At 59.7% G+C, this 18859-nt stretch overlaps 2 protein-coding genes and 1 long non-coding RNA gene across 3 annotated transcripts in view; 2 read left to right on the plus strand and 1 right to left on the minus strand.

Moving 5' to 3' along the window:
• Window positions 1-4508, plus strand: part of GRK4 (G protein-coupled receptor kinase 4) — a gene marked incomplete at its 5' end in the record, with an annotated part of 37789 nt that extends 33281 nt beyond the window's left edge. Inside the window, 4 exons of the mRNA XM_036018242.1 lie at window positions 362-499; window positions 2605-2742; window positions 3099-3239; window positions 4290-4508. Coding sequence (XP_035874135.1) covers window positions 362-499; window positions 2605-2742; window positions 3099-3239; window positions 4290-4304 — 432 coding nt within the window. The remainder of the gene's footprint in view (window positions 1-361; window positions 500-2604; window positions 2743-3098; window positions 3240-4289) is intronic.
• Window positions 4509-5967: 1459 nt separating this feature from the next.
• LOC118498913 lies at window positions 5968-7585 on the minus strand. Its single transcript, XR_004901405.1, has 2 exons — window positions 6828-7585; window positions 5968-6447 (listed from the first exon to the last, which is right to left on the minus strand). It is a non-coding gene; the product is annotated as an uncharacterized LOC118498913 (long non-coding RNA).
• Window positions 7586-8419: 834 nt separating this feature from the next.
• HTT (huntingtin) overlaps window positions 8420-18859 on the plus strand; it is a 91097-nt gene continuing 80657 nt past the window's right edge. The window contains exons 1-2 of the mRNA XM_028503844.2: window positions 8420-8772; window positions 16665-16748. Coding sequence (XP_028359645.1) covers window positions 8585-8772; window positions 16665-16748 — 272 coding nt within the window. The 5' untranslated portion in view covers window positions 8420-8584. The remainder of the gene's footprint in view (window positions 8773-16664; window positions 16749-18859) is intronic.

An 18859-nucleotide genomic window follows, 5' to 3' on the forward strand; every position in this document is an offset into this window, starting at 1 on the left:
GAGGTACAGTGCATCCACCTATTCCTCCATCTTGCCGGAAGTTCCCTATTTTTCTTTTTTAAAAAATATTTTATTTACTTATTTTTAGAGACAGGGGAAGGGAGCAAGGGAAACATTGATCATATGTGCCCCAACCTGGGACCTCACCTGCAAACCCAGGCATATGTGGGAATTGAACCAGTGACCCTTCCGTTTGTGGGACAACACCCAACCCACAGAGCCACACTGGTCAGGGCGTGGAGTGGCTGTTTAGTGGACGCGATCTTTGCCACCCCTGAATCTTTGGTTATTGTTACCCAGATTTTTTGCGTTTCCTTTTGACCCCAGGAGCTTTTTGACTCCATCTCTGCTTCTTGCACAGTTACTCACCAAGAACCCCAAGCAGCGCCTGGGCTGCAGGGGCGATGGCGCAGCTGGAGTGAAACAGCACCCCGTGTTCAAGGACATCAACTTCAGGAGGCTGGAAGTGCACATGGTGGAGCCCCCGTTCTGCCCCGACGTAAGTGCTGTGCGGCCATGGCAGCGGCACGGGCCCCGGAGAAGGGTGGGCCTCGTGTCCCCCGTGGGCTGTCACTGCCCTTCTCAGAAGCCTCAGCACCACCTCCTCGGCAAGCCCTGCAAGGCTCTGTTGCTGGTGTCCCTTTGTTCTTTTCTTTTTCCTTTGTGGTTTTGTAACTTTATTTGACAATCAGCAGTGAGTTCTCATCCACGTTGTTTGTAGATTTTTGAAAGTGGTGACAGGTATGTAGGTGACCAATGTATAGAGCTTATTTGGTGAATCTTCGTCCTCGTTATGTTTCCTGGACAACCGCACCCGGACACGGTACGGGACATTTCTTATTCGTTTGGCCCAGAAGGCTTTGTTGAGCCTGGTGCCCATATGCACATCTGCAGTTCCCATCTCCTTCACGGCAAATTTCCTGATGTCTCTGAGGCCCCGAGGGGCACACTCCCTGAAAGCCACTCCGTGGATGCGCTTGTGAATGTTGACGGTGCACTCTCTGGTCGCCCTTCTTCCTGCCACCTGCCTTTGCGGGAGGCGTTGTGCTGGGCCCAACTTGGAAAGCCAGTGTCCCTTTCTCATGTCAGTGCTGGTGTGCTTGCTTCCCCACCACTGTCCCAGAGGTCCTGTCCGCACTGAGGACCCTGGCTCGGTCATGTGTGTGCGCTGGGGGGTCCAGATGGGCGCTGGGCTATGGGCTGGGCACATGCCAGTGCTGGGTGGACACAGACATAAACCGACTGCACCTGAGGCTGGACGCCATGCTAAGAGTCTGCTGCGGGCATGCTCTGCAGATGCACACAAGAGGCGGTCTGGAGGGTGTGGTGTTTGTGGCAGCACAGGTCGGGACTCAGCTTAGACCTGTGTCTCACATGAGCACCTTCTTCCCTGAACAAGTTCCAGTTGCATACTGATGACACAGCTGTGGTGTTGGCACGGGAGGACAACGTGGCCAGGTCTCTGCTGAGGCGGAGCTTGCTCCAGCAGCACAGAGCTCAGTGAAACAGTTACAGGAGGAGCAGGACACCAGTGGGGACTTCAGATGGGATTGCTGTCTCAAAAACCTTCTTTCCACCAGGCGTTGGGGCTGCCTGCAGTGCCAGGCAGGGCTGGCGGGCCTGAGACAGTCTTCTCTGAGGGAGGGAGGGATGATGGTGGCATGGTGCCGAGACACGCAGGGCAGAGGCTCTGGACTGTTCTGAGGGTTTTCTTGAACTTCACCAGAGGACCCGTGGGGGCCAGGTGGCTGCAGAATCTGATGGTGATGTGTCAGGCACTTTCATTTAAATGGGGGGGGGGGCAGTATGGGTTTTGAGCCTTGGGCTGGGGCCGAGTCCTTGCCAGCTTTCCCCTGGACTGTGTCCCCACCTTGTGGTGACAGCTGCTTTCAGAGAAGTTCCGGCCAGTGACATCAGGAACATGACTTCCTTGGTTGTCACACTCACCGTGCTGTGTGTTCTCAGAGCTGCAGGGTGTCTCGCGTGAGCTGGGCCTGCCCCCACCGCAGCTTGCTGTGCTCTCCTCCTCCCTCCCTCCCAGGGGCACGGGCGCCACACTGACATGCCCTGCCGGCTTCCTGACCCCTGCACCTGAGCACTGCAGTGCCAGGCCCTGTCCCAGAGGGGCTGCCTTTGCTGGTGGGAGACCTGAGATGAGCTCTGATAGGGCCTAGGGCCTGCCATTTTTGCTTAGATTAGGCGGGTGCTCGACGATGGACATGCAGGAGGCTGAGGGTCAGAGGCAGGGGTGAGGGTCTAGGGCCAAGGGCTTCCATCCTATCCCTCCGTGTTCCCACAAGAGCACCTGGCCACCCTCTTCACCGCAGCTGTCTGCAATCCGCTGTCCAGTGCAGGAAGGGGATGTGTGGGTTCTCCAGAGGTGTGTGGGGAGGGTGCCGGCTGGTCGGTATCCATGGGTCTGTGACTCTGACCGAACATGACCGGGGGAGGGGTCAGAAGCGCTTCACATGAGCGGCGTGGCCAGCCCCAGGACTAGAGGACGTGTTCAGGCCTGGACTCCATGCGCACTGTGTCCTTAGTGGTTAAGGACACCGAGGAGCCCGGTGACCTCACAGCCCGCACCTCCTTGTTCTCGGTGCACAGCCACACGCGATTTACTGTAAGGACATCCTGGACATCCGGCAGTTCTCGACGGTGAAAGGCGTCTACCTGGACAGCTCCGACCAAGCCTTCTACAGCCAGTTTGTTACGGGGTGTGTCTCCATCCCCTGGCAGAATGAGGTACTGCCCTGGTCAGCATGGCCAGTTCACACCAGTTCTGGTGACAAAAGAAAAATGGTGAGGGTTATGTGTGTGTGTTGAGAGGTAAAATTATTCATGGCAGCTGCCCCAGTCCATTCACAGGGGGTAGACAGAAGGTGGCCATTGGGTCCGATGGGGGCATCTGGCCCCGAGTCCAGCTTCCTAAGCAGGGCTGGCCGGCACTGTCGGGGAGGGAGGCCACATCACCCCCCAGGAAGAGGCCGGGAGGCCAGGCAAGCAAGAATAGAGGCCGGGGCTGGAGTGGTGCTGGGCTGGAGACAGTGGACTGATTGCGGCGTCTCCCCCACTTCTGCTCTGCCCCTCCATGGACGCAGATGATTGAGTCCGAATGTTTCAAGGACATCGAGGAAGGTGAAAATGAAGAAAATGAGTCATTTGATCTAGAAGACAGAACCTGTCGGCCAGCTTCCAAGCGAAAGAGAGGCTTGTACAGATTCTTCAGGAACACAATAATGGTAAGGCATTTTGTTACCGTGGTTTGGGTTTTTTAATGCGACGTGTTAAAAAATCACTTCACGAAGTTAACAACTTTTTTTTTTCAATGCCTCTTACAAATAAGACATTTCACATGGTTGAAGGGCCAGCTATTGTAGACGGTGCTATTTGAGGCCAGGTAGGAAAATCCTCACAGTGACGTTGCTATGAAGACTGTCCTTCAAGGAGAATGGCTTAGCAACGCTCAGAAAGATTCTTCTGCTAACGGCAGAACATTTGAAGCTAACTCAGAAATCAGTATCGTACAGAACAATCATAAAACAATACATATTATTTAAATTTCTACATTGCATGTTCTGATTCTCATTTTCCTACATTCACATGGAAAGGTGCTTCTCTTTTAAAATAGAATTGTGGTTTGGAAAAACTTTCTATGGTAGCATTAAATTTAGCTATTTTTTTCCAAGTGAAGTTTTCTCCTTGGACTAGTGGATTATCCTGCTTTGTACCATCTGTTCTTGAGGGCTTTATTCAGAGGTTGTCTACTAACGTTTCGTATGGAAAACAGTCCTTTGGTGGTAACAACCTTGGACTACATTGACCAGATGGCATTCCCTCTGAGAACTGGGCTGGGTCTGGGCTAACCCAGGCACTCTCCAGGAGAGCCTGTCTCAGTGCAGTCAGTGCTGCGTGGAAACCTCCTCGCTGCGCTCCATGCCCCACGCTGTGGCAGTGGAGCCTGTCTAGGAAACCGGCAGCTAATGGGTGTGTCCTGCTGGTTGAGGCCGCTCCTCCTCGTTCTCCTGGAGTACGTAGCCCGGGTGGGTAGATGGGCATGTTTGTGCAACGGGGAAGTGCAAGAGCAGAGCCATATGGGGCGGGGGGAGGGGGGGGGTGTTCTATGTGTGTGAATGGAGGGTCCTGCAGGTTGTGAAATCAAGAAAACGTGTGAGGGTTTTGACTACCCTAGAGTCAGTCCCCCAGACTTTTCCCGCTGCCGTTTCCATTTGAGGCAGGTGAAGGCAGCGTGGCTCAGGGAAGTCACCGATGGCATGTGCCATGTGTTGCAGGGCTGCATTCATTAACCCTGGAGCTGGCGAGAAGGCGGAGCTGCCCACAGGACTGTGATGCTCCCTGCGCAGAGCCTGACCCCAAAGCTCAGGAGCTTTTGACTCAGTAACCATCCTTCCTGTGAATTGCAGTGAACAGGTGTGACACATCTTCAGCCATGCCTATGAGTCTGCACATTGTTTTACATTAATAGCTTTACTGTCTTTTTACTGGAGCTGGACTGATGGAAAAAATCGCCCTGGGATTGCTGCGATGTCTAGAAACCCCCAGGTGTGGACACCTTGTGGTGATGCTTGAGCTTCACATGTACCCACGGAGCTCGGAAGAGGAGGCTTGAGCACCAGCCCCACAGTGTCCAGAGCCAGGGTCCCATTTCTTACACACCCTGACTTGGACAGCGAGCTACAGACAGCCAAGGGCGGAGACAATCATAAAAGCAGCCAGAGGAGCAACATTCCAAGGAACAAGAACTGACTGTGGACAGCAGAAATTGGGCAGACAGTGGGGTCCAAGTCTCCCATGTGCTCACAGGGGTTACCTGCCAACCTTGAATTCTGTACCCAACCAAAAGTCCATTAAGAATGAAGACAAAACAATGACATTTTCAGATGAGCTGAAACTGAGATTTTAGCAATAGAAGATCCACTGTAAGAGAAATTCTAAAGGTTGTTTTCCAGGTAGAAGAAAATGGTCCCAGAAAGAAGATAGCAGAGGCAGGAAGTAATGAAGAGGAATAAAAATGGTAAATGTGGGGGTCAAGTTAAGTAAATGTTGACGGCTAAAAACAACAATTACTGTGTCTATGTCTTTTGCAACGTGTGTGTATTTGATGGGTGGGGTGCCACCGCAGTGCCCTCAGGGACTGCTGGTCCAGTCCTTTGTCCCTCCCGGCTCTGCTTCGCACTTCCTTCTTTCTCCGGCTAAGGCCTCGCCTGCAGACTCCCACCGGGTCTTGTGTTCAGGCAGATGCCACTGCCCAGCTGGCATCCATGTGTGTGGGGTGCCAGGCTGCTTTAACATCTGCATTTGCTCCAGGGCAGGGTCAGTCGTGTGTTGTAAGGTTTTTATTTTTAGCTCCCCACAAAAAACTATTCTTTTATGTTCCCGCCGCCCGGAAAATGTGAAAGCTGCAGAAAAGCACAGACTGAGCTATAAAATCATCGAGTAGCCCTGCCCACCGAGAGCCAGTTAGGAATCTGGTGACCAGGTCCCTCTTTGACGTGTGCTGGGAGCCTTCTCCTGAGCCACGAGCGCTCTTCCCAAAGCGACTGTCCAGCATTCACGTTGTTCCCACTTCTTTGTGCTCGGCGTTGCTGTGTAGGGCCCACCCTTACACGTACACGATTGCTCTCCCAGAATGAAGGACAAGAAGTGTCTCTGCCGTGCAGGGACTGTGCCCCTGGCGGCGATGCCGTGCCAGATTGCCCACCCAGCTGTGCCAGTCTCTCTCGGCTCTGTTTTCTGGACGATGCCAAGCTTTTCTCTATGCTTAAAAAATCTGCCTTCTTGACTGTTCCTTTCTCTAAGGCTTCTTGTAATACTTCTTGTCAGGATCACAGTAAGTTCTAGGTGACTCTCTGCCCTGGCTGAAAGAGCCACAGTCTGTTGTGGTGACAGGAGGTCTCAGTGACCCCTGACCTCTCTGGAGCATACAGACAGAATAATCCATAGCAACAGTGTTTTAAACAAAACAGAATTATATTCCTCCCTGATTTCCATGAGACAGGCAGGCCAGGCTGGCCTGGCTTCACCCAGTCGCCTGGACCCCAGTTCCTTGCAGCTCCACGGTCCCAGGATGTGGTTGGTGTTCATGCTCGTGATCCAAACCCACTGCTCAAGTGCCAGCCAACATACCCCACCTTCAGGCGGCAGGACACTCTCTAGGACCAACACCCATCATCACTTCTGCTCACAGCTCATTCGCTAGAATGTATCTAGTCATGTGGCTACTGTCCACTAAAAGGGATGGTGGGCGATGTATTTTAACTAAGTGGAAAAGTGCCCAGATAAAAACCAAGGTGCTGGTACTGAAGGTCAGGAAAGCATCCCATCAAAGTTCACGCTGAGTGCTCACCCTGGCGCTCCAGCACGTGACTGTACTTGGAGATGGTAAAATGAGGTCGTGTGGGTGGGTCCTGAATCAATGTGCCTGCTGTCCTCATAGGGAGAGGGGTTAGGATGGGCACGCACCGTGGAAGACCACGTGAGGACAAGGGGAGAAGAAGGCCGTCTGCACACCAAGGAGAGCGGCCTCAGGAGGAGGAACAGCCCTGCCCACACCCTGATCGTGGGCTGCAGCCCGAGGGGCTGGGAGAGGTAGGCCCCCGAGGCTGAGCCCCGTGGGCTGTGGCGCCTCGTTACGGCAGCCCTGGTGAACGCACACACTCACCCACTGCCGTGTGAGCAACCGCACTGCGGCTCCACGGCACGCCCTCAGGGTCTCACAGTTGCCGTGGGTTGGGGACCCCGGCACGGCTCAGTGGGTCCTCCACTTCCCAGTCTCCCAAAAGCCCAGCCAAGCACCCGCTGCCTCTCACCTGAAAGCTCTATGGGGCAAGACCCGCCTCCCAGCTCACGTGGTTCTTCCGGGGCTGCTGGACCGGAAGTCTCCACTTCTCACTGCCTGCCGGCCCTGGGGGCCTCTCTCATGGCAGCTGGCTCCACGAACGTGTGCAAGCCCAGGGGAAACAGAGCCGGCAGCCTGGGAGCCTCAGTCTCTTGTGACCTGGTCCCAGGACACCACCTTCCCTTAGGTTGCCTAGGCAGACGCCCCCAGGGGCACCCCCCGTTCAGAAGCAGGGCATTGCACGGGACTTGAACGGCAGGAGGGGGTCCCCAGGCCGCCTTAGGAGGCCACAGCGCCGGGCGGCCCTGTGACGCATGGAGCAGGGCCTTTCCTGCCACCAGGGAGCTGGGACTCAAGGCTGGCACACATGGTTCTTCCCCGAGGGGGGGCTACCGCTCCCCCCTGGCACACAGGGATTCCTGAGGTGACGCCGGGCTTCCTTCCACGCGACCACTTGGGACGCCTGAGGCTCCGAGGGCGGGCCGAAATGCGGCTTGTGGCCCATCCTGCGCGGGCTCTGCAGGGTTCCCGCTCTCGGCATCACCTCCCCGCCCCAGCCCCGTCCGCTCTGTCCCAGAAGAGCCCACCTCCTCCGGGGCAGGCGCGACCGCTGCCCAGGGGCGCCACGCCTTCCTCACCTGCCTCCCCCTGGACCTGGTGAGGCACCTGAGCCCCGACCCCTTCGTGCCGCCTGCCGCGCACCGAGCAGGAGTCCTCGATCCCGAGGGGTCGCCCGCACAGCCCCGCCTCTCCACGCAAAAGGCTCCGGCCTCCCAGACCCCTCCTCTGCGGCCGGCGCCGGCCCCGCCCCTCCCTGGAGGCCACGCCCCGCCTGCTCGCGGGAAGGACCAATCCCGCGGGTCTCCGCCGACTGACGGGCCCGGCGCCCTCCCCCGCGCTCCTGCGGGGACAGCGCGACTCCTCCTTCCGGGGCGTGCCCGCGACCCCGCCCTCAGCCTGCGCCCGGCCGCGGGTGCGCAGGCAAACCCCATGGGTCTCCGGGCCCAGCCAACCCGGACCCCAGGCGTCGGCGGGGCTGGACACCCGGGGGGGCCCGACCCGCTCCGCTCCTCTGCGCCAGGTCACGCCGTCAGCGCCCCCTCACCGCTAGGGTCGGCCCACGGGGCCGTGCCTCGCAGCCGTAGCTCCGCCCACCTTCTTCCCTCAGCGCCGCCGCGCCCTTCTCCGTCCCCCTCTCCCCTCACCCGGAGGTCCAGCCCTCAGCGCCCTGCCACGCCTTCCTGGGGACGGCGGCCCTCGCCGCCGGCAGGAAACGCCCTCCGCTCCGCGCCTCCGTCCCGGTCCCAGCCCGCCCTACCTCGCCCTCAGCGCCGCACTCCGCCCCCGGCGCCCGATCCCGCCCTCAGCGCCGCACCCCGCCCTCAGCGCGGCGCAGCCCCGACGCGGAAGGACGCTTTTCTGTCAGTGGCTGCGCCAGCTCTAGACGCAATTTGACGGGCGCGGGGGCGGGCCAGAGCCTCGGCTGGCCATTGGCGGAGACCTCCTTCTCTCGTTGTCAATCTGTCCGCCAGGCCTGGCCCCGCCCCGACGGCGGAGCGTCGCGGGACGCAGGGCCGCGGGGGCTGCCGGGACGGGCTCAAGATGGCCGGACACTTCGGTACCTTTCCTATTCGCGGCCCCAAACCCCATTCATTGCTGCGCTGCTGAGCGGCGACGCGAGCGGGCCCGAGGGCCCCGGACGCTGTCCCCACGGGGCAGGAGACCGCCATGGCGACCCTGGAGAAGCTGATGAAGGCCTTCGAGTCCCTCAAGTCTTTCCAGCAGCAGCAACAGCAGCCGCCGCCGCCGTCTCAGCCCCCTCAGCCGCCGCCGCCTCAGCCTCAGCCCCCGCCACCTCCGCCGCCGCCCCCGCCGCCGCCCGGCCCCGCAGTGGCGGAGGAGCAACTGCCCCGACCGTGAGTATGGGCCCGCTGCAGCTCCCTGCCCCGCGACGGCCCAGTGGAGCGGTGTCCCTGCCGACCCGGGCCGCGCGGCGACAGGCCCCCCTGCCCCTCCTGCCGCGGGACCCCGTCCCGGGCCCTCCCCCGGCTCCTCGCCTGGGTCTCGGTTCTTCCGCGGGCAAGCACAGCCTCTCCTGACCGCCCCGGGTGACCCGGGGCCCCCCGCCTTTCCCCGCGCGCGAAGTTAGGGAAGGAACTTGCTGCTGTGTGTTTGCAAGAACCCAGGGCTGTGTGGAGAGCGGAGCCGAGGCGGCGTCCCGGTCGGCTTCCTCCGAGCCACTTCCCTGCCCATCTCCTGGGCGAGCGGGAGGAGGGCCGAGGGCGCAGGACTCTTCGCGGGGAGCTGGGGGTCGGAGCCTGAGTGCCGTGGGATGTGCATGACATCATGCCTCCAGGCGGGAGGGCGGGGGGGGGGGGGATTGGCACCGGGGAGTGATGGCGCGGTCCCAGGGCGATGTTCTTGCGCGGGGCCCTTGCAGCAGCCTGTGCTGGATGGATGGAGGCTGCGTTCCCACCTTTTCGAGACGTTTAATGTAGTTGGGGGATGGCAGTGGTAGCAACAAGATTTTAAGTATCAGGAACAGAAATACGCTCTCTAAGCTCAAGTCTGGCCTGTGCGCTCTCGAGTGAGTTATGGTTGCCAAGCTAAGTGGTGACCTACTTGGCCGGTTATTACTAACAAGTGAGAAGTGATAACACTGACTTGAGAATTAGGAAGAGAGAACTGAAGCTTGTTGCCAGTTTTCCCTGGAAATAGTAACGACACGTTGCCAAGGGCGAGGGTCGCTGCTGGCGGGGAAGGATGTCCGTTTTACCAGTCTTGTCCTCCACTTGCTGGGACATGGGTGTCCGCGACCACCGACGGTTCCAGCTTCCTTGTTGCGGACGTCCGGGTGCTGCCAGGAGACTAGAGGCCTCTTTTACGTGTGTTTGGGAAGATTTTTGAAATAGAGAGAGAGAGACCACTAAGCTCACCTTCTACCAGGGACGCACGTCCCTGAAGCCTGTGTGCCAGTGTGCAGCAGAGGCTAGGGAGTGCCTGGCGGCGGCTCGGGCCTCTCCCCCTCCTGGTTTTATTTCTGGTCCGCAGGTGTGTAGCATGGAATTGGAGGAGGACAGATTTCGAGAAGCAGCCCTTTAAGAAGCTCCCTCTCTTAAGACTCAGTCTCTTTTTGTAATGTTTTCTTGTTCTTGACGTTTCTGAGAGGATCCTTGCTGTGTTCTGAGAGTTAATTAGAAAACGTGGATTTGGGGAGTGATGTTGGCGGAGGAGGAGGAGCGTTAGAATTTTTATTGCAGCCTCCCTGGAGTTCCTCCCCCGGAGGCTGCTGCCCTGCAGGCTCACACCCTGTGTGGGGCTGGTGTAAACGGCCAGGCACTGAGGCCTTTGGGGTGGGGTGGGGGGTGCAGGACTGTCCTGTGGCCCCTGGCAGCTTTGTCAGACACTCCCTCCATCTTAACATAAACACACCTTCTGTATCTTATGCTGATTTGACGGAACCTGCTGACTGTGCTTAACTTCAAAATGTGGGTGTAAAGACACTTCCCTCTAACCCTGGCTTGACAAAGTAGGTTTTGTTTCGTTATTTTAAGGTAATTATGATTGACGTATTTTACAATTTATCTATTACTTTTGCATAAGTAGTACATTAATATGAGGCAAATTTCAGAAGGCAATAGTTAAAAATCTCGTCTGCACGCCTTTCTCCCGAGTGCCTACACTGTTCCCGGAGGCACGCGCTCTTACACTCTCCTTGCAGGTGTGACCTGTGCGTGTGTGAAGGTAGACTTTATTTAAAAGCAAAAGTATTTCAGTGTAGTCATTTTGAAAGGTTCTTGGCATGCTCAGAAATCCACTGCTTCAGGCTTAATTATAGTTCTTTTAACTAAAATGCAAACAAATATTTTTATGTACTTTGCTGTTAAGACAGCAGGTATTCACACATTTTTTGAGTAATAAACTCATTGCGTACAGATTTGGATCTTGGCATTTCTGTTCAGCTGCAATAGCTGAAAAAAATCCATGCCCCAAAGTAAGTTTGGCCAAAAGTAGTTTGGGAAGTATCTGTTCTATCTTTATGGCCCTGGCCGTCTGTGGGTGGAGCTGGAGCCTCCCAGCATGGGCTTCCCTGCGAGTGTCTGAGTGCCCGCCCTTGGTTCGCCACGTAGGACACGGGGGTCCTGGTGGGACCCGCATGCAGGGGGTGCCCGAGCCAGGGAGGCAGTCGACGTTTGCCTTTGGCACTTTCTCGTTCTCCTTCCGGATGCAGTCCCTGACTTTAATTATTTACTTACCGATGAATATTTACTGACCAGCTGCTGCGTGCCGGGCACTGCTCTGGTAGAGGCAGCGCCCCGGCAGTGGACAGGTCAAGCTCTGCACTCGGGGCGCTGTCACCGCAGCAAGGGACATAGCTAGCACACAAGGGAGAACAAAGATGTAACAGTGTGTTGGCTAGGGACAGGTGGAGGAGGGGCAGCAAAGCAGGGGTGGGGACGTGGCAATGTCAGGGTCAACGAGCTGTTGACGTTTCAGAGAGGCGAGGAGGTGGCCGGGAGTCAATGCCTGAAGCCAGGGAGCGAGCTGTGAGGTGTGGAGGAGGGCGTCCCAGGGGGGAACCGGGGCGGAGACCCCCCCTCCGCTGCCCCCCTCCCAGCTTGGAGAAGAGCACCGAGATCAGTGTGGTTGAGTCAGTGAGCAGGGGACTGTCCCTGGAAGGGGAGGTCAGAGATTTAGGAGGAGGGCCATGCCCCATCGCTCGGCCCTTCCGTGCAGGTGAAATAAACACGCTGGCATTTATTCTGAGTGACGGAGGGAGCCATCGGAGCGCTGGGTCTGGGACTAGCAGGACTCGAGTTCTGTTTCACACTGGGCGCTGGCTGAGGACCAGTGGAGGGGCATGTGGGCAGGAGCCGGGGAACAGCGGGGAGCCCCTGCAGCGTTGGGACGGGGCGGGTGGGCTCCGCCAGGGTGTCCGCAGAGGCCCGCCAGGAGGCCGCGAGGTGACGGGGTTTGGAAGGTAGAGCCAGCAGGGCCCGTTTGCGTCTCTGTCAGCCGGGCGTTGCCCCGTGTCGTGTCGCTGTGGCTGGTCTTGCCAGTGAGGGGTCCGTCCAGCTGCAGGGGACAAGCCGGCGGCGGCAGCCCGCACAGGTGAGAGCCGGGTGTGTTTCTGAGGCGGTGCAGCGGTGAGGTCGGGGGCCTCGCTGGAAACCCTTGTCCTCCTCCTTTCCCGGTTTCGAGCTCTTTTTAGGGCTGGGCTGTGTCCAGGGCATTCATGTTGTCTGTGCTCTAGACCCCGAGCACACGCGTGGTTCCTAGAAACATCCCCCTCTGTGCAGGTTGTCTCCTTCCTTAGTCTCCCTGCGCGGGCAGCCGCAGCAGCGCCGTCATCCGGGCACCCTTGGGGGAGGGAGCCCTCCTTACTTTTTAAATGGTGTCCTTTGAAGCAGAAACATTTTTAATTTTGACATTTTGATGAAATCGTTTTCTGTTTCGTCTTAGATCGCTGTACTTTAAGTGTTATATCTAAGAAACCGTTGCCTGGTTCAGGGTAGAGATTTATTTATTACTCTTGTGTTTTCTTGTAAGAATTTTAGACGCTTAGTGCTTATTTCTTACCCATCTTGTTAATTTTTACGTATGTTGCGAGGTAAGGGTCTGCCTCCACTCTTCCGCGCGTGGGGGCCCAGCTGTCCAGCGCCACTGGTTGACAGGCCTGTTCTGTCCCCGTGGAGTCGTCTCTGCACCTCGTGGGACGAGAGTGTCCCGTGCTGGGCGGGTTTATTTCCGGACTCTCGGCTATGTCCCGCCCATCCCCCACAGCACTACCTAGTCTTGATCACTGCAGTTTTGTGTCACGGTTCCAACCGTGAAATGCGAGTCCTCCAACGTTGTCCTTTCTGAGATGGTTTTGGCTCTTCTGGGCCCCTTGCGCTTCTGCAGAGCTGTAAGACCGGGCTGTCCGCTCCCGCAGAGGGGCCGGCTGGGGCGCCCGTGGGGATGGCGTGGAGCCTGCGGGTGATTTGGAGAGCACTGCCATCTCAACGTGGGTGCTGAGTCTCCCGCCCACGGACGCTGGCAGGAGTTCTCGGAGGACGGCCAGGTCGGGTGTGCGTGTCCATGTCCGGGGCGGCGGGCCCGCCCTGCTGCAGCCGCCACCCAGGCGACACGTGAATGAGTGCACGTGGGGCTGTGCTCCTGGGGAATTCTGTTTTCCGGGAGACCAGATTCCATGGGATCTTCACGTCATGGACTAGTCTGTGGGTTTTTATTTTAGTCAGCCGTTTATTTTTATTTTTAAAGATTGTGCCTATTCACTTTCAGAGAGACGGGAAGGGATGGAGAAAGAGGGAGCGAAACGTCGATGTGGGAGAGGAACGTCTGGGCTGCTTGTCGCTTGTCCCCAGCTGGGCCCCAGCCTGCGACCCAGCACGGGCCCTGACTGGGGACCGAACCAGGGCCCCTCAGATGGGGGGGTGACGCCCAGCCCCCGGGGCCGCACCAGTCAGGGCTGGTCGGCCGTTTAAAAACGTGAAAACGTTTCTTAGCTCACAGGCTGTCCGAAACAAGGCAGGCTGCCGTTTGCTGGCCCCTAGATTCAGTGTGGCTGGGCCCCTTCTGGGAAGGACCTGTGTTTCGGTTCCTTCTTGGTGACTAGTGTGGAGACTGTGGGAGTTCCACGTGTGAACGGTGAACACACCTTCAGGTAGCGCAGAAGACGGAAGTGCAGTCCTCCTTCCCGTCTGCTTCAGTCTCAGCGCCCGAAGTAACACTTACCGAGTGTCTTTCATCGTCTTGATTTTTTAATGCACGTTCAAGCATTTATACACGTCCCTTGTTTCGTGTGTGTGCCTGAGCCCACACTGTGTTTTTTCCCTGGCAGTGCGTGGCGGGCCTGGTGCGCAGGAGCACGCCCGGGCTGCCTCCGAGGGGCCGCGGGCTCGCAGGCCCCTGCTGTGAGGCGAGGCCCACCTTGCTGCCTCTGTGCTGGGGAGACCGAGACCCCCATGAGGAGCAGCAGAGTGAGTGCGGGGAGACCAGGTAGGCCCGCTGGGCCTCAGTAAGGCCTTTGTGACGCTGCAGCACGTATTTCTAAGGGAGGCTCCTGGAGACGTGACGGCAAGGTCCTGTGTTGTGCTGGCTTGCCGGTGGGCCATGACGTGCGTTCTCCGCCTCGCCAGCCCCGCCCTGGACCTCCAGTCCCTGCCGGGGGCAGGGGGGTCACCTGGCACAATACCTTGGCATAGTGGGCCCCCCTCGTTCAGACAGGAAGGAAAAGGGCAGCATGAGACACCGAGTACTGTTGCGGTACATTGGGTCAGCTCCGAGCCTAGACTGTCTGCTCAAGGCAGGGAGACAGTCGGCCTGCTGCTCCGAGGGGCCTGTGCCAGCAGCTCAGCGTCACTCGGGAGCTCAGGAGAAGTGCGGCGCCTCCGCCCCCCACCCTCGGACCCTCGGAGTCTGAGTGCGCCTGCTCGCAGGTGCTGCGTGCGGCTCCTGTGCACGTGGAAGCCGGAGCAGCTCTGCGGCAGGCGGCCAGGCCTCCCCGGTTGGCGGCAGCGCTGTCGGCGTTGGGAGGGCGGACTTCCGTGCTCGTGTCTGTGCTCGTTCCGCCGAGCCGCGCAGCTCTCCCGTCCCGGGCCCTCGAGCATCGGCGCAGCCGCAGGGTCGGCCGTGACACCGCCTGTGAGCTGCGTGCTCGGAGCTCCCGGTTTTGGGGGGGCGGACTTCAGTGGGGAGTGCACTGGACGCCCTCCTGGGTGCTGGGCCCCATTCTGGGCCCCAGGGTTACAGCTTCACACAGGAAACTGCGAAACAGAATAAGGGGGGGCTGTGCAGTGCTGCGGAGGGGCTGCAGTGCACCGAAAGGGTGACAGACACGGGGGCAGAGCCGCGTGGGCACGGGGAAGACAAAAGGTCCCGGCGGAGGGACGGAGGTGTTCGCGGGGAAGCGGGGAGGCCAGTGGTGCAGCCGCAGAGTGAAGGGCAGAGGCGGGGGTGAGGTTGGAGGGCTGGAAGTGAGGGACCAGAAAGGACCGCTCTGACCACCCCGTGTGAAGCCCTCCCGTAGTCCCTGCTGGTGGGAATGCAGGTGTCCACCTGCTCTGGGGGGTGGCTGGCGCTGCCGGACAGAACCGAACGTGCAGGTCGCGACCTGGCCCTGGCACTCCGGGGCGCCGATCCCGGAGAAGTGAAGTCTTACGTCCACGCACAGGCCTGCGCACCAGCGTTCTCGCAGCTTCGCTCCTGCCAGCCCAGCGCCGGAGTCGGCCCCGGTGCCCTCCCTGCAGCGGGCGAGGAGGTGGGCGGCTGAGCCCGAGGCGGGCAGGCGCTGCCCCACAGCTCAGACGGACCGTGACATCACGCTCAGGGGGCGGCCCGTCAGTCCCGAGGCCTGGTGCGCATGCGGTCCTGTCCGTGTAACTCTTCTGAAACGATGGGTGTGCTTCTAGGCACGGAGACCAGCGGACTGTGGTGGGGTGCGGCGGGGTGCGGGGCAGCGGTGGCAGGGGAGGGTGGGAGAGGGAGGGCCTGCTTGGGTTCGGACTCTGCTGAAAGCCCAGGTCGTGAATGTTTCTCTTCTGACCCCCACTTGGCCGTGGGGCCCACTCGGTGTGGTGCCTGCCGACCTTCTGCCCACCACCAGCCCCAGGGCGCCGTCTCAGCCCCGGTGTGTGTGACTGCCACGGTGGGGAGCCCGGTGCCGCGGGCTCAGTCCACGGAGGGCCCGGGGCAGGTTCTCACTCGGCGCGTCAAAGGCGAGTGGGTAGACGGGTTAGTGTGCCTCCCGCAGCGCCGGAGTCTGTCGTGTCCGCGAGCGTTCCCCACGGCTGCCCCAGCTAGGCGAAGCAAGCTGCTGGGGCGAGGCCGCCCGGCGGCGGGGCAGCGAGCACGCCGGCTGTCACAGCGCCCTCGGGGGCAGTGGAGCGCGCTCCCCGTGGAGTGCGGCTCCCTGCATTCCCACAGACGCGCCGCACGCAGGCCACCGCGGTGGAGACGGGGGCTGCCCGGGGCTGCAGTGTCACCGCCCCTGGGCGCCCCGCCCGTGCCCCTGCCTCTTTGCGTCGCGGCGTCCCAGCCCCTGGAGGCTGACAATCACTGCGGTTCCTGTCGTTTCGTCTCGTCCAGGGCGTCATGTGAATGGATTCATGCAGTGTGTAGCCTTGAGCCTGGTACATGGCGATTCACCCTTGTCTGTTTTAACCGTTTGCCCTTCTCACCGTCAAGCGGTGCGCCACGGTGCCTGCGTGAAGACATCGGAAGCTGGGGCTTCCGGGGGAGGCAGGCACCTTTAATGTGATGCTGTTGACCTGGCTGTTTATCTCCTCCTGTTTGGCCGAGAACTCTCAGGAGGAGGCCTCTTCCAGCTGTGTGGGGACGCAGACGTAATTAGCTGCTGTCTGTAGTTCACGCCCGGCCCAGAGCGGGAGGTCTGTGTGGCCTGCGGACCGCAGCCAGTGGGCAGCGTGGTTTTGAGGCGTGGGGGCAGCTGCTGGTGCACAGAGGAGGCGGCTGGTTCGTGCGTTTCAGGGGCTCGCACGCCCCTTCTGTTGGCGGGACCTTGGACGAGTCCCTGTTTGCGCTGCGTGCCATTCTCCGCTGAGTCGGGGCAAACACGGTGCATCAGAGACACCACCTTCCTGCTGTGCCTGGGTGCGGGAGCCCTGGGGCTGCTCCTCTGCCCCGCCCCGGCCCCGCCTCCGCCCCCGGCCCCGCCCCCAGCATGCAATGTGTGCTGGTGTGTTCCCCGCGGCCCGGAAGTGCTTATCGAGTGCACTGGTGCTGCGCACGAATGATGCAGTGCGCAATCCAACACCTGTTCACTTCTCTTCCTTTTTTGTTTCAGAAAGAAAGAACACTCTGCCACCAAGAAGGACCGTGTGACCCATTGTCTGACGATATGTGAAAGCATAGTGGCCCAGTCTCTCAGGTAATCACACTTCGTGCTTCTGGTGAAGATGAAAACTCGACAGGTGTTCCCTCTTAGTGGGCTAGGGTGTCCTCTGTCTCCCCAGCTGTCTTAAGCCTTTCAAAGGCCCTTTCTCCCCCGCCTCCCGCCGGGTGGCTCGGGTGGTCGGAGTGCCGCCCACGCAGCAGCAGGCTGCGGGCACGGTCCTTGGGTGGTGGGGCGCGTGCCTGGGACAGCTGACCAGTGTGCCTCTCTCTCTCCCCCCACTTCCTCTCTGTCTAAAGTCAGTGCGCGTGCCCTCGGGTGAGGGTGCAGACAAGGCGAAGGGGCCCTTCCGCCGCCCCGGCTGTCTGGGCCGGCGTTCGGACCCCTTGGTGAGCGCTGTTTCCCTTCCACCCGTGTGGGCAGCAGCGGGCGACCGGGGTGGTGTGGGGCTTCGGGATGATACTCAGTTGCACCCTTGGTGGCTGTATTAATTAAAAAACCATCTTTCTTTGACATTTCCCATTAGTTGGTAATTGGAACAACATGAGCCTTGTTCCCATCGATCAGTCCGACGGCTCGCTCCCTCTGGCGCGGGGCTCCCGGCGGCGCGGGCTGCTCGCCCGCTCTCCAGCAGGGGTGCGGCTGCAGGCCGTGGGCTGCAGGCCTGCTTCCCTCGCTCAGTCTCTCCCAGCGGAGCACCCCCTTCTGCCGTAGCTCCGTCGCTGCCGAGTCTCCTTGTTTCTTCACTTCCACGGTCTGTCTGTCTGCTTGCCGTCCCTGGGGGTGGCGGGTGGGAGTGCTTTAGGCCTGTCTGTGGGGGCTGAGCGGGCGGCAGGTGCACCGATGGTTTCTGGGTGCTGCTGCCCGGAGGGGCGTGTAGGAGTCGCTCACCTCCTCACTCTTCGTCCTCCTGGAGTGGGTAGTCCATGCTGCTCTTCAGCCGGAAGGGTCTTTGTCATCCGTCAGAAAACGCCTGGAGAGTGGAATCCTGGTTTTAGTGCTAACGGAAACTTGGTGATTCGCTTATTTTTAATGGCACTTGACGTTTTTATTCTATGCTGTTCAAGGGATTTCCCGTACAAGGCTCCATCTCAGTTCGCCGGGTCCTCTCAGCTGTGAGATGTGGTGGGCGGTGCCCGGGAATGGGAATCTGTTGGGAATGCAGAGAGGCAGGAAGGTGTGATTCATAGCAAGAAAAACTAATTGGAGCCGACCCAGAACTTGCACAGATGGTACAGTTTATACACAAAAACATCCGAGCAGCCACTGTCACCGTACGTCGTGTGTTCGGGAAGCTGGAGGAAAGATTGAATTAAGTAGAGACCAGTCATGAGGAAACTCCGCACTGAACGGGCACGGACTTCACTCACTGAAGGGCGGGCGAGCACGCCGGGGGTGGGGTTTCTCACTGGAAACAGTGTCTGTGGGACGCGGCGGCAGCGGTGGCGGTGTACCGCCGCTGAGCGCTGAGAGGGGAAGGCCCCGGAGTCCTCGGCCCGCTGCAGTCTCTGTGGTGCCACAGGGGAAGTCAGACTGTAGTGGTGCCCAGCGGGCAGCCACTGGGAGGAGTGACAGTGTGTCCCAGGGAGAAGGAGGTGCACCACCAGGAATTGGGGTCTGCCCAGGGCCGGAGGGTGGCAGGGGTGGTGACCCTGTGGGGTGAGCGCCAGCCCCCGACGAGGATTCTGGACAGGGTCACCGACTGTCTACACGCAGCTGGGAGGTGTTGGGGCTGTGCCACATGGAAGCGGGGTGTGCAGTAACAGTAACGTGAAGAGCCGCAGACGTGGAAATAGGCGTGCGGAGTTGGTGGGAGGCGGAGAACCGTGCCCTCTCCCCGCAGGCGTTGGGTCCTCGCCCCAGGGATTCTGGGCAGATGGGCCGTCTGAGGGAAAGGGGTCTTTACGGGTGGGATTGGGGCTCTGGAGCGGGCAGGTTGCCCCGGGACACACCCAGGTGGGCCTCAGTGCAGCCCCACGCGTCCCTGTGAAAAGGAGGCGGGGGGGGGGGGGCTTCACACACTCACGGAGCTGGTGTGAACATGGAACAGAGATAGACGTGATGGAGCTGGCCGCGAAGACGGGGGTGCCGTGGCCCCGAGCCGCGGGGTGCTGGCAGCCAGCAGTGCAGGGGAGGCAGGGAGCCAT

The sequence above is a fragment of the Phyllostomus discolor genome, chromosome 1, assembly GCF_004126475.2.
Source record: "Phyllostomus discolor isolate MPI-MPIP mPhyDis1 chromosome 1, mPhyDis1.pri.v3, whole genome shotgun sequence".
Classification (NCBI taxonomy): domain Eukaryota; kingdom Metazoa; phylum Chordata; class Mammalia; order Chiroptera; family Phyllostomidae; genus Phyllostomus; species Phyllostomus discolor.